The 13,899-nt window shown below is 47.8% G+C and overlaps 1 protein-coding gene across 6 annotated transcripts in view; it reads left to right on the forward strand.

Annotated features, from left to right (window-relative positions):
• The first annotated feature begins 1,093 nt into the window (after positions 1–1,093).
• Positions 1,094–13,899, forward strand: part of SLC6A13 (solute carrier family 6 member 13) — a 39,956-nt gene continuing 27,150 nt past the window's right edge. For 2 of the 6 annotated variants that reach the window (XM_047743022.1, XM_047743026.1), the window contains exons 1-2: positions 3,087–3,180; positions 6,012–6,218. In XM_047743022.1, coding sequence (XP_047598978.1) covers positions 6,017–6,218 — 202 coding nt within the window. In that variant the 5' untranslated portion in view covers positions 3,087–3,180; positions 6,012–6,016. Of the gene's footprint in view, positions 1,220–3,086; positions 3,181–6,011; positions 6,219–7,484; positions 7,634–8,196; positions 8,353–13,899 lie in introns of those variants that run through there. The other 4 variants (XM_047743027.1, XM_047743028.1, XM_047743024.1 and 1 more) reach the window with 4 other exon arrangements.

Raw genomic sequence — 13,899 nt, forward strand, 5'->3', positions numbered from 1 at the left:
CACTCATTTACCAGCGATTTTCAAACGTTTTAAAAATTGGTCAACCTAAACAGGGCAGAAGACTTACAGCACCAGTTCCTACTTTATGGAGAAAAAGAAATTGGGGATAACAAAGATTTGGAGAGGAACAAAACAATCAAAATGATAATACGTAGGAGTGCCCGGCTGGCTCAGTCAGTGGAGTGAGCTGCTCTGTCTCGGGGATATAAGTTTGAGCCCCACGGTGGGTGTACAGATTACTTAAAAAATAAAATATTTTTAAAAAGGTAAAATGTAAGTGGTTATGTAAAAACAACAGGATCAACAAGCAAAACTGAACGTTCCTTTGTACAAGGGCAGCAACTCTAAATGACTCTAATTCAAGGCTAAAGGAACTCAGCCTGATCTGATGGTGCCCTGGTCACTGGGAGTCTTTCCTGGAAACAGGGAACCCTAGTTTTTGCACATAGAGGTCATAGGAGGGGCTGTGCAACACTGCTGATGGCTGTCTGGCGTCCTAACTTAGAATACTATTCCTATATCGATCTGAGGTTCAGTACACTCCAGTTACCTGGTCATTTTAGAGCACAAATACTAGAGTTTCTAATGATTAGCAGCTCAGTTAATAGGTCATTAGTAAGTAGCACTTGATGATAAGTAAAAACAGAAGTTAACAGCATTACCTTTGAAGATGGAGTTTTTTGCATGAGTTTGCAACCTCTCTGGGAGAACACTTTTGGTCTCTTGTTTAACAGTTAAATAAGATGGAGGGATGGTCAGAAGGGGAGAGAAGAGCAGCAGAAACACAGGAATCATTGTCTTTGTGAGGTTCCCTGGGCTTTTTTTTTTTTTTTTTTTTCAGATTTATTTATTTATTTGAGAGAGAGAGAGAGAGCTGAGCTGGCAGCCAGGGGTGGGGTTCGATCCCATGACTCTGGGATCATGACCTGAGCTGAAACCGACTGAGCCACCCAGGTACCAGAAACTCCCAGGCACCTTTGAGTATCCCATTCAGTCATCCACCCCAAGCCCCGCCCCCAGGCCCAGACTCTTACTGTCTGACCTGAGCCCAGCTTTGCTCAGGGGTCTCTGGATCTCATCCCCTTCAGGAAACCTTCCCTGCTCACTGTGAATGATTTCCTAAGGATCAATACCAGCTACCATTCGAAGGCTTGCTACCCAGGGACTGGGCCCTTCACATATGCTCTTTACCTGCCGAGACCTCACTCAACCCTGCAAGGTAAGGAGGAGGCACACCTTTTTATAGATTTTTCAAAAGCAAGTTGTGTTGTTGTTTTATAATGTTAGTTTTTTTTAAAAATATTTTACTTATTTATTTGACAGAGAGACTGTGAGAGCAGGAACACAAGCAGGGGGAGTGGGAGTGGAAAGCAGGGGGACGGGGAGAGGGAAAGCAGACTTTCCACAGAGAACCTGAGGTGGGGCTGCACCCCAGGACCCTGGGATCGTGAGCTGAGCCAAAGGCGGATGCTTAACCCACTGAGCCACCCAGGCGCCTGAGAACAAGGTTTTTGAGCAACAAGGCCACAACACGGAAAGTGATGGAGCGGGGACTCAGCCCAGGACCATCTGGCCTCGGCACCCAGGGCGTATCCGGGCCCAGCATGCACCCCAGGGGGCATTCCGTGTTGGGCGGGTGCTCTGCCGCCACACTCTGCTCCCGCCCTGACGCGGAGTGCGAAACTCCGGGGACTGGACAGCGGCCGCCTCCTCTTCCCAGCCAGCTCTTCCGCTTAAGATGAGTTTAGGGCTTAAGCTTGGCACTTTCTTTTCTTTATTGGTTTAAAAGATCATTAAAAAAAAAAAAATCAAAACTAGCACATTATTTAACAATCCACAAAATCGAAAACAGAAGTGAAAAATGTCCCTTACTTCATGTTTCATTTCCGAGCCCCAACCCTACTCTCCAGATAGAACTAGTATTAATTGTTTTGACTTTCCCATATGTAGATAAATGCGCAAATGCGCGTTCACCAAGGGCCAGGGTGGCTCAGTCGGTGAAGCCTCTGACTTGGGCTGGAGTCATGATCTCAGGGTCATGGGACCCAGCCCCAGCTCCACATTGGACCACTGGTGGGGCTCCCTACTCAGCGGGGAGTTGGCTTCACCCTCTGCTCCTCCCCGCAGCTCCTGCTCTCTCACTCTCAAATAAATAAATAAATAAATAAATAAATAAATAAATAAAATAAAAACTCTCAAAAAAAAAAATAAATAAAACACACACCTGTGCGTGTGTGTGTGTTGAGGGAGTTTTTCTGACTTCTCAGATTTCTATAATCTACATATTTTTATTCCTTTTTTCTGACAAAAGTCTCCCTTTATTGAATTTTATGCCTATAATTTTGCCAGTAAAACAAAAAGTAAAAAATAAATAGTAGGGTACAACCTGCAAAAATGATAATTGATATTTTTTTCATTCCATTAATGTATTTTTTTATTGAGTTATAGTTGACTCACAACATGACATTAATTTCAGGTGCCCGTATGTATCTTTATTCTTTTTTTTTTTTAAGATTTTATTTATTTGACAGAGAGAGAGAGATCACAAGTAGGCAGAGAGGCAGGCAGAGAGAGAGGGAGGAAGCAGGCTCACTGCTGAGCAGAGATCCCGATGCGGGGGGCTGGATCCCAGGACCCTGAGATCATTACCTGAGCTGAAGGCAGAGGCTCAACCCACTGAGCCACCCAGGCACCCCCAAGTATCTTTATTCTTAATCACGGTCCACACCAAATCATAAACTGCAGAATGCTAAGGGAAATGCACATTCAATTTACTGGGCACCTGACCAAAGGAACACCTATTCCTGATGGGAGTATAGGAGCGCTGGAGCCAGAGAAAGGGTGGAAGGCGGAATCCCTCTAGGGAGACCCCGAGGTGGCCAGAGGGAAGAGCTTGTGAGGTCTGGGGAAGACAGCCTGCTGCCCGGCCTCTCAAGCAACTGGCCTGACCTGCCAGGGTGTGCTCACACTCCCCAGGCTGTGAGTTGTCTGGTGCTCAGGGGAGGGAACATGGAGGGGGGCAGGCAGGAGGCGGAATGTGGGCTGGGCCAAGTTTAGAATTACAAGTGCAGCAGAGGAGTTGGAACCACACTTTAAATAGCCAGCACCTTCCCCTTCCCCCTTAGATCATTCTTCTCCCCCCACCCCCCACACTGGACCTCTGGCAGCAACCGCACTAAGGTTGGTGACATTTTCTTCTCTCTCTCTCTCTTTTTATTCTGTTTCTGGGTCTCAGACTACAGGTTGGTAAGATCATAGTTCATAGATCAAAAACCAAAGGATTTTTTGGTTCTCCTAGAAAACAGATCCTGCCACTTCTGTGTGCCTGTGCAAAGACTAGATGCTATATTCTGGGCTTTCTGAAGGTTCAGTGGCCGTGGACTTGAGGGCCCATGGGCTTTAGAGGACGAGAACCCTAGACTGAGAGGAAAGAAAGCCTTTCTTCTCTGTGAGATGAGACAATGAACACCTCTTCGGCAAGACTGAAAGAAAATAAAAATCTGAGTGCTGTTATTCTACAAAGTGCTTTCCTTTCTATATATCTAGTGCCTCAATTAGTCCTTCTTGCTTTCACAGATGAGTGAATGGAGACTCAGAGTAGTTAATTCACTTCCCCAGAGTCAGACAGCAAGTGGCACAGCGCAGAGCTAAGATCTGTGCCGGGGTTGTCTGACCATCTCATGACCTTCTAACTGCAGCACACTACCTCTGAGAGGCACCCTCATGAGGCCGGGGACCCAGGAGAGGTCTGCGGTTTCTTCTAGGGTCTGGGAGGATGAGGGAGGGAGGGAGATGGCATTCCCATTGGAAGACTCCCATCAGATTGTAAAGAGAGGCTCAGAATGAGCATGAGGCGTTAGACAATTTTCTTGAAAGGACTGAGGAAACTTCTTGGGACCAGCTGGTTGGGTTTCTCCTTCTTAGCTCAAGATCTCTGGAGCCTATTCCCTAATTTATCAAATGGTGAAGGTGCCTACTGTTCCTTGACTTTCTGAATCCCTGAGGTGGCCCCCCTGGGGAGGCGGAGCCATAGGGGAGCCTGGGCAAGATGAGGCTCTCCCTGAGAAAGTTCTGTTAGCATGAATTTTTCCTGAGGCGTATGAAAAAGCCCATTTGCCTCCTTTTCCAGAAAAGGGACCATTGTATAAAGTCAGGAGGGAGTTAACAGAAGATGCTACTGAGACATGCTGATCAACCTGGGTAGCCAATGTAATCGAGAGATTTAATGGAAAGAGCAGGGACAGAGTCAGTTCAAGTCCCGCCAGTGCCATTATCTCGCTGTAGAGCTGCAGACATGTCACCTAACCTCTCTGAGCTGCATCTCCCTTATTTACAAAGCAGAACTAATACTGCTTACATTTCAGGTTTGCTGTGGATTAAAGGAAACAAATATCTGTAAAGCGCTTAGTAGTAATTGCTCACTAAATGTGAACCATGTCCAGTCTTATCTTTAATCCTGGTAAGAGTCTAGAATAGGGCAGTGAAGCATTTGGACCAGTGTTCCTTTATTTATTTATTTTTTTAACTTTAAATTTTTAAAAAAGATTTTATTTATTTATTTGACAGACAGAGATCACAAGTAGGCAGAGAGGCAGGCAGAGAGAGAGTGGGGGAAGTAGGGACTCGATCCCAGGACCCTGAGATCATGACCTGAGCCAAAGGCAGAGGCTTTAACCACTGAGCCACCCAGGTGCCCCTGGACCAGTGTTTCTTTATTTTTTTTTTAATTTAAAAAATTTTTTAAAAGATTTTATTTATTTATTTGACAGAGAGAGAGATAGATCACAAGTAGGCAGAGAGGCAGGCGGAGAGAGAGGGGGAAACAGGCTCCCTGCTGAGCAGAGAGCCCGATGATGCGATGCAGGGCTCGATCCCAGGACCCTGAGATCATGACCTGAGCTGAAGGCAGAGGCTTAACCCACTGAGCCACCCAGGTGCCCCACAGTGTTTCTTTACTAATTTCATGTTTTCTTCTCTACTGTAACAGATTCCTATGTGTAAAATCACCAAAAAAAAAAAAAAAGAGCCCATAGTTCATCTTTCTTTTATGTTGACTTCTGAGAGACAGGGAAGGATAGCTGGAAAAAATCAGCCCATCTTCTGCAGAATTCCAGGACCCCCTCAGCCTCTCTCATTCCTTGGGAAGGATTTTTTTAAAAACTTGCTTTTATTTAAATAGTACAAAATAAATCATGTTCTTTGATGAAAATGTAGGAAATGGAAATAAGGAAAACATTCCTATATTCCAACCATGGAGAGAGAACCATTTTGGTGGCTATCCTAAGCTTCCAATGCATACACTTTATGAAATATTTTCCAAGTAATAGTATCGTGTATGCTCTTTGATAACTTTTTGCTTCACATATTGTGAGCACTTTCATTTCATTACCTTTTCTTCTGCAACACAATTTTTGATGATAGTATAAGACTCCAGTGTCTGTATGTGCCATAATTTATTAACCTATCTATCGCTTTGGGACCTTACACACTTTCTAATTTTTTGCTATTGTAAATAATGAACATCTTCAATGCCAAATCTTTACCCACAGTCACAGTTACTTTGCTAGACTAAATTCCTGCAAGGGAAATTGGTGGCCTTGAGGATCCTTTCAACTGTCCCCAGCATACAGAATATAGACACTGAAGGTCATGCTAACACATTCAAAGTGAGCCATAGGCTGGCAGAGAGGAACTTAGACAACCCAGGGGCCATGTGAATTCTTCCATATCCACAAGCCCCCACCCAAGAGGACCTGCCCTGTGGAACACATGCCTGTACCTCGGTCTCCATGCTTTCTTTCTGAACGGGAAAGGAAGATACATTCTCAGCAGCTGTTACTCAGCCGTTACCAATGAGAGATGCTAAGGAGAACATGGGTCTACAGGCAAGGGGGTAGGAATCTACTTTCTTCCAGTGCACTCATTCCCTTGGGAATCTGCTGGTGAAGGAAGGGGAAGGCTTTCTCCCCAGGATTCCCAGCAGTTAACAGAGCACTTTGCTTCTTTTCCAGGTGGGATGGATAGCAGGGTCTCGAACACAACCAGTAATGGAGAGACAAAGCCAGCATACCCAGTCGTGGAAAAGGCGAAGGAAGATGGCACCCTGGAAAGGGGACACTGGAACAACAAGATGGAATTTGTGCTGTCAGTGGCTGGGGAGATCATTGGTCTTGGCAACGTCTGGAGGTTTCCCTATCTCTGCTACAAAAATGGGGGAGGTGAGAGCCACTGCGCCACCCCACCCACCCCTGGAAGGAGGATGTCTCCATCTCCCACACGTACTGCCCCTCTAGGGAGTCCCATGGTTGCACAGAAATGCTGGAGTTGGAAAGACCCTTATGAGAGTCAGGAAGGACACTGCAGACCTAGGAGATTGAGACCTAGCCAGATTATGTGACTTTCCCCAGGGTTTTTCTATGTTGCTATGGCACCCTAGGAGTACGAACATAGGTTTGGAACCAGACGGATCAGAGTTTGGACCCTGGCTCTGCTACTTAATCTTTGTGTAATCTTGGGCAAGTTGTTTAAGCCCCTCAGAGCCTCAGTGGCTCTTCCTGTAAATTAAGATAGCAGTACCTGCCTTGCAAGCTGCTGTAAGGATCAGCGGTCACGTGGGTCAGGAGCTTAATAAATGGCAGCAATGTTGGAGAAGATGTTGCTACCGAACTGTCCTGTGGTCCTGAAACTCCTTAGTGTCTTCCCCTATGCTGCTGGCCTGATGCCATTCCTGAAGGCAGTCATTACCCAACCCCTCCCAGTGTCATAACCTTTGATACCAGCGGCTCTCCCTTCAAAATTCCCCCCCGAACTTTGCAGGCAGGTGGCATTAACTCCAGGTTCTTTTAGGCTTCTTGCTCCCCCTCACTCCGTTCCAGCCCGCTGGGGGCAGCTCCGCTCCTGCTCTGACCAGTACCTCACTTTCAGGCAATCCCAGCCCTCTGTGGGAGAGCTCAGAGGGATTTCTCAGGTCCTGAAGCATTCTGGGTGAGCAGTAGGTTAGGAAGATCTCCTTGTTGGTGGGTAAAGCGTACAGGTGTTGGGGCTCCCCAGATCCAGTTTGGACGTCTGGGCTGGAGGAAGGGGCAATGGCGAGGTAGATCACGTGGGGAAATGCTGAGGGCCGTGGTTATTCTGGGGGCCACAGGATTGGCGGGTGCCCTAATGTAACACCTGTCCTTTTCCTGGGGAGTCAGATCCTCCCGAATGCATGGAGCTCCACCTCCCAGTGGTTTTGGACAGGGGAGGTGGGAGGGCTGGCTTGGCGCTCTGAAGCCTTGGAGCGCTGTTCTCAGGATCGTGGTAATTGGAGGCCTGGCCTTGGAGTTGGAAGTTAACTTGTATGTTTCCAGAGGGCAGGGATGGGCTGATATGTCCTTTCTTCCCCCCGGGGATTTCTGGCCAGCAGCCTGAAATCGTAGGACTTTGTTCCGTGCTCTGTGTGAGGGAAGAAAGGAGGTCTTCCCACTTCAAACCCAGCCTTGGACACTCCACATGCCTCCCTTCAGTGAGCTGGGTGGAGGGACAAGGCTGGTCCAGGGCGGAGGAGGAGTCTGGAGGCTAAGCTGGGCTTTGGGGCTCTGTATCTGGAGCCTAGTAACCAGCTTAGCTCCTCACATGGCAGGAAGATTAGGAGGTGAGCGGCTTTCCCCAAGCCTCTCTGGAATTGGGTAAAAGTTGGCCTGGGAATTAGCGGGAGTGGCACGAAGAGGTGGGAGGAAGTGATTTCCAGTGATTTCTGGTGCAAAACCACTGGGCTGAGGAAGGGGAAGCAAAGGGAGCTGTGACCAGGAGCAGTGTGTGTGTGTGTGTGTGTGTGTGTGTGTGTGTGTGTGTGGTGAGGGGGGGCAGAGTGTGGGCTCACCCCATCGAGGGGAGCTTGTCTGGCAGTGTTTGGATCTGAGCTCTGCCTCAGGGCTCTGTGGTAAGTACGTGCAGGCCTGGGAGAGCGTGATGCTGTCTTGGGTGGAAATGCAGGCCCAGGAAGAGTATGGGGGGCCCTTGGTTCTTGCCATGGGCTTGTGAGGGAAGGGGGTGGGTGTGACGGCTTATTGGCGGCTTCCTCCCTGGATAGAGCCGGCCTTCCAGCGGTGCTGATTCTGACTGGCAGTGGAGAGACCTTTTCTGGGTCCTGGATCCAGTCAAACTGTTTAATCCCTAACACTGCCACCCACAGTCTCTTTCCTTGATCAAACGTAGGGCTTTAGGACTCGTCTTTTCCTTGATGGACAACAGCAGCTGGAGGGAAGTGTTCTGAGGGGCTTTGGAACTAGAGGCTGATGCTCAGGTTTGCTCTGAAGGGCATGAGTCATCCAGGGCCACTGGGTGAATTAATGGAAAGCCTCCTTTGCCAAGGTAAGGGGGACTCACCTAGGATGTGTGGGGTCATTAGACGGACAGGCCTGTTTTGTGGTGCTCCTCGTGGTTTAACCTTCCTGTCATCATTCAGCTCCCCTCGCCTTCCTGGGAAAGCAAGGTCCTACAGGAAATGGGCTCTAACACTTGCTCTTCTCACCCCCTTGTCTGGCAAGGAACAGACCAATGCCTTTTTCTGACAGGACCCTTTGTTACCCGTGTGGGGCAGGAAGGTGAGAGAATGGAGACTACTTATATGGATTCCACCCTTCTTCCTCCTGGTGTAGTGATTTTACTTAAACCCACGATTCTCCAACTAGGGATCCCTGGGGACTCCTAGGGGATGAGAGGAATGTTTTGAGCAAGTTCTGGAGAAAGATGCTGGGGGTACACTGGGGTGAACCGTGCTCAGGTAATGGACCCTATCAGCCTGCTTCCGGCCCCTTTCTTCAATTTCCCAGCCTTAAACAGCCCCTTTGAGACTTGGGGCAGAGCGGGAAGATAAGTTAGGTAGGCACTTTTTATCCATATTTGTTCAGTGATGAGGTCAGGAATGAAAAAGTCCCCCAAACATATTTTTTGTTCCAAACTTAAAATACCGACGATGTCTTCTCTGGTTCCTTCCAGCTTTAACATCTGGTAGATCCCAATTTGGAGTGACTTCCCAAGCAGAGAAAAGGCTGAGGCAAGAATATGATAGAAAAGCAGGTGAAATTAAAAAAAAGAAAAGAAAAAAGAAAAAAAAAGCAGGAGAACAGTGAAACACTATAGTCAAAAACCAGAGAAGCTGAGAAAGTAATAGAAAGAAGCCCATCTCACATCAAAAGCAGCTAGTAGGCTCTTCAGGGAGATGGATGGGAGCCTTGCCTGCCTCAACTGTCTACTTGGTGAGCACCTTCTCTGCTGTCCAAAACCTGGGGCCAGCCCACCCCTGATGGCTTTCTAGAATCTCCAGTCTCAGCCATCCATCCCAGCACACAGCCCACACAAGCCCTGACCCTGACCATGTCATTTAAAGCAATTACTGGCTACATTCCATTTGCCCAGAAGTCTTCTAAATTATTGGCATCCGTGTATAAACAGAACAGAACAATTCCCTGTCCTTGTGGAGCTTACATTCTAGAGGAGGGAAACAGACAAGAAACATACTAAATGGGAAAATTATACAGTATATCAGAAGTTAAGGAGTGCTATGGAAAAAGACCAAGGAGAGCTGGGTAAGGGGATCAGGAGTGTGTGGGAGGGGTGGAGGGGAGGGGGCACTGAGAACATGTGAGCCAAAGTTTGCCAGGAGTGAGAGAGTTGGCTGTGTGGCTATTGAGGGTAAAGGTGCCCCAAGCAGAGGACACACAAGATTTAAGAGTCATAAAGCAAGAGGCTGACTGGCTGGTTTGAGGAGTTGTGAGGAGGGGAGTAGATAGAAGCTGGGGTCAGAGAAGTAAATGGGACGGGAGTGGCAGATCGGGGAGTCAGTTACTTTGTCAGTTACTTTGAGACTTTGGCTGTGGCTCTAGTGACGTGGGGATTCAGAGCAGGATTTTGAGCAGGAGTGACATGATCTACATTTTATTATTATTATTATTATTATTTTTTAAAGATTTTATTTATTTATTTGACAGACAGAGATCACAAGTAGGCAGAGAGGCAGGCAGAGAGAGAGGTGGAGGCAGGCTCCCTGTGGAGCAGAGAGCCCGATGCAGGGCTCGATCCCAGGACCCTGGGATCATGACCTAAGCCGAAGGCAGCGGCTTAACCCACTGAGCCACCCAGGCGCCCCTACATTTTATTATTTTTAAAAATATTTTATTTATTTGAGAGGGAGAGAGAGAGCACCGGGAAGAGTAGATAGCACAAGTGGGGAGGGGCAGGGGAGAAAAGGGACAGAGGGAGGGGGAGAAGAAGACTCCCCACGGAGCAGGGAGCCTGCCATGGGGCTCGATCCCAGCACCCTGGGATCACGACCTGAGCAGAAGGCAGACACTTAACCTACTGAGCCAACCAGGTACCCCATTGATCTTACATTTTGAAAGAATCTCTTTGGCTGCTGTTGGGAATGGAGTGTATAAGAGTCAGGGAAGAAGGAGGCCAGTTACAAGGCTGAAAATGTTAGAGTCATCCTTGATTCCTCCCCCTCCCCCCCAATCCTCAAATCTACCTAACTACCCAGATTCTGGGTGCTTCTGAACATGAACCTTCAGCTGGGTTCTCTACACCCTGGCTGCTGACAGACTGAGTTCCTCAACACCCAGAACGCTTGGGACTGGAGACCCCCCCCATGATGTAGGCAGAATCAGACACTTCTTGTCACCCCCACTGATGCTTTCTGGTCTCAGCAGTCCCAAGGGCTACAGCTTGAGCACTGGGGAGGAAGGACGAGCCCTCCGCTGTGATGTGGAAGACCACAAAAGGAGCAGGTGTTCAGAAGAAAATAAGGAGTTGCATTTTGGGAACACTGACTTGAGCTATCTCTTAGTTATCCAAGGGGAGCTGTCCACTAGGCAGTAAAACACAGAAGTCTGGAGTCTGAGGGAGATGCGGATGGGAGATATAAATCTGTGGGTGATTAGCCCTTTCATGGTGAGAAGAGAGAACAAGGAATGGGGGAAGGAGAGGGAAGAGCAGGGGGCAGATAAGGAGACAGCAGTGCAGAAGGAAGACCACCAGGACAGTGAAGTGTTTTGGGAGGCAAGGAAAGTGATGAGATCAGAGAGGCCGGAAGGACAATGACATCAGATGCTGCAGAAAGGTCAAGAAAGTTACGGAGGAGACTGGAGTGTTGGCTTTGGTGGCATGGGGGCCATTTGTTGGTGACCTTGTAGGAACGGTCGCTCCGGGAGGCCGGGGCAGTGACTGCTTCTGCTTGCAGTGGGTTCGAGGTAATGGGGGCAGAAGAGAATTAGAAATAGGAAGTATGGGTTATTTGGGCAAAACTTGGGAGTGGACAGAGTACATGTCTGCTGTGTGTTCTCCCTCCTAGTTAGGAGGGAGCCAGTGTGAGTGCTAAAGAGAAATGACAGTGTGCCCTGTGCAGCCAGTGGTGCCTGTGCTGGGGCTGGTTTTCCTGCCTGGGAAGACGTTGAGCATTTGAACTAGCTCTCCTGCTCTCCACCCTCAGCCCCCTGAAGGGAAATGCAAACATGACCTCCCACCGAGGCCTGTCCCCTAAAGCTCTAACCATGGGGATGAGAAGTCTCCAGAGAACCCAAAAGGTGTGATGTTGGGGGGAAGGTGGTAGGACAGGGTTTTGGTAAGAGGATTCAACTCTGCCAGGAGGGAATGTAAATTACTTGCCCACCGGTCTCAGCCCAGTCAAAAACATCATCTGCCAACCATTTTATGCTGAATTTATTTTTTAGAAAAAATTGATTTTTGTATTTATTTTTACGATTTTATTTTTAAGTCGTCTCTACACCAAATGTGGGGCTTGAACTTATGACCCCGACCGAGATCAAGAGAGCCATACGCTCCTCCGACTGAGCAAGCCAGGTGCCCCTATACTTAATTTCTAAGTCAAGTTGCTGAAAACCAGGGTCTGAGGTCACTCGTACAAGGAATCATTGGTTTTTGCTAGTCATAGAACACCAGCTGGAGGTCACCTTGTGTGAAGACAGATGCTTCCTTGATCCTTGTCCCCCTCCAAGCCCTCCTCCCTTCTGATCTCCAGTCCCCAGACACCCGAATTCTTCATGGGGCTTCAGCTGAGCTCTCCCTAGCTCCCTGGACCCTGGCTACTGGCTGACCAAGTTCCTCCAACGCTGGAATGCCTGGACACCCCACATGCTGCTACAACAGAATGCCCCACAGCTGGATTTCTAGGAATAGGGATCTTAGAGCTGCAGGCTATGGAGGGAGGGCAGACCTAGACCACAGGGACAGAGGCCATAGGGACACCAGGGCGAGGAGGATTAAATAGTACCTGGCCTCTGGGAGGACTGATTGCCTTGATGCTGCTTGTTAGTATAAAGAACAAAGGGAAATGAAGAGTGCTTCTTTCTCCATATAAGAATAACGATTGTGATTTTAGTAGTGTGTGATGGTTTGTTACCACTGTCAGTTAATGACTCGGCTCCCAGCAGTGGTCAGAATAGTGTTGCTTCTGGCACGTAACAGCTCATGGATGCTCACCACTGGGTAGAATCTGATCAGTTTAGGCTTTTTAAATATTTGCTGGAATATTACAGAAGACACCACAGAATGGGTTCCTTTGGAGAAGAGTGGCCTGCAGAATGATTCCCTTCTAGGTTGGACATGGGGCCTCCCCCATCTCACAGGGAAGCATGCCAGGACCCTTCAGAATTTGGGGAAGGAGACTAACCTGCTGGGATGTGGGAGCAGATCACTGAGGTCCCTCCTCCATCTCTAAGACTAGCGCCATCTTCTAATCATGGTGACCGGGGCTTGGGTAGGGAAAGAGGCCAGGGGCTCCATAGGACCCCCAAGTCTGCACCTGGGTCCCTCTGGGGCCCAACACTCCCCTGACCCCTTCCCCTTGTAGGACCAGTGGCTCAGCTTGTCAAGTGTGGACCTTGCCCCTTGTGGCCAGCTGCCCACGTGCTCCAAGAGGCAGAGGACTAGGGGAGCAGAGCTGACCATGGAACCCTCCGTGGTTAAACATTGGCTTAGATTATTGGGAAAGATCAGGTAGCATAAAGGTGGGGAGGAGGGGCTTGAATTGGGCTGAAAATTCTCTTTCTCTCTGTCTTTCTCTCTCTGCTCTCTTTCTTTTTCTGCCATGTTTTCAACTCTGAGCCGTAACTGTTCAAATTGGCTACTGAGTTCTCTCTTCTGGAATTTTCCCTTCCTACTCAGTAAGTTTTGGATTGATTTATGGACTTATTACGCCGTAATGTTTGTGTTTATGATCTTTATTTCTTTGCCCTGTGGGAATCAGGTGCTTTCCTCAGCAGGACTTATAGACATGTAGACTACAAACCAGAGATTTGGAAGGTGAGGGACTGCAGAATGCTAGCCCCCATTAACTTTCATTTGCAAACAGTTTTATTAAGATATAACTGATTTACAACAAAATGTGCCTATTTAAAGTGTACAGTTTGATAACTTTTGACATGATACACCTATGAAACCATTGCCACAATCAAGATAATGAACTTGTATTCATGACTCCTTCAAATTCCCTCCTGTCCCTTTCTCCCACCTCTCTTATTTTTGCTGCCTTGTCCAAGTACAACCACAGACATGGTTTGTTTGTTTTTTTTAATGTCTTTCCAGTTTTATTGAGATATTATTGACACGACATATATTGTTTAAGGTGTACAATGTGATCATTCAATCCGTGTTATCTACTGTGAAATGATTACCACAATCAGGTTATTTAACACTTCCATTTCCTCCCGTAATTATCTTTTCTTGGTGATAACACTTAAGATCTAGTTTCTTAACAGCTTTCAAGTATATGATATGGTGTTGTTCACTATAGGCACACTGCTGTGTACATTATATTGCCAGAGCTTATTCATTTTATAGGTGCAAGTTTATCTCCTCATTTCCCCCATCCCTGAACCTCTGGCAATCACCGTTCTACCTTTT

The sequence above is a fragment of the Lutra lutra genome, chromosome 8, assembly GCF_902655055.1.
Source record: "Lutra lutra chromosome 8, mLutLut1.2, whole genome shotgun sequence".
NCBI lineage: Eukaryota > Metazoa > Chordata > Mammalia > Carnivora > Mustelidae > Lutra > Lutra lutra.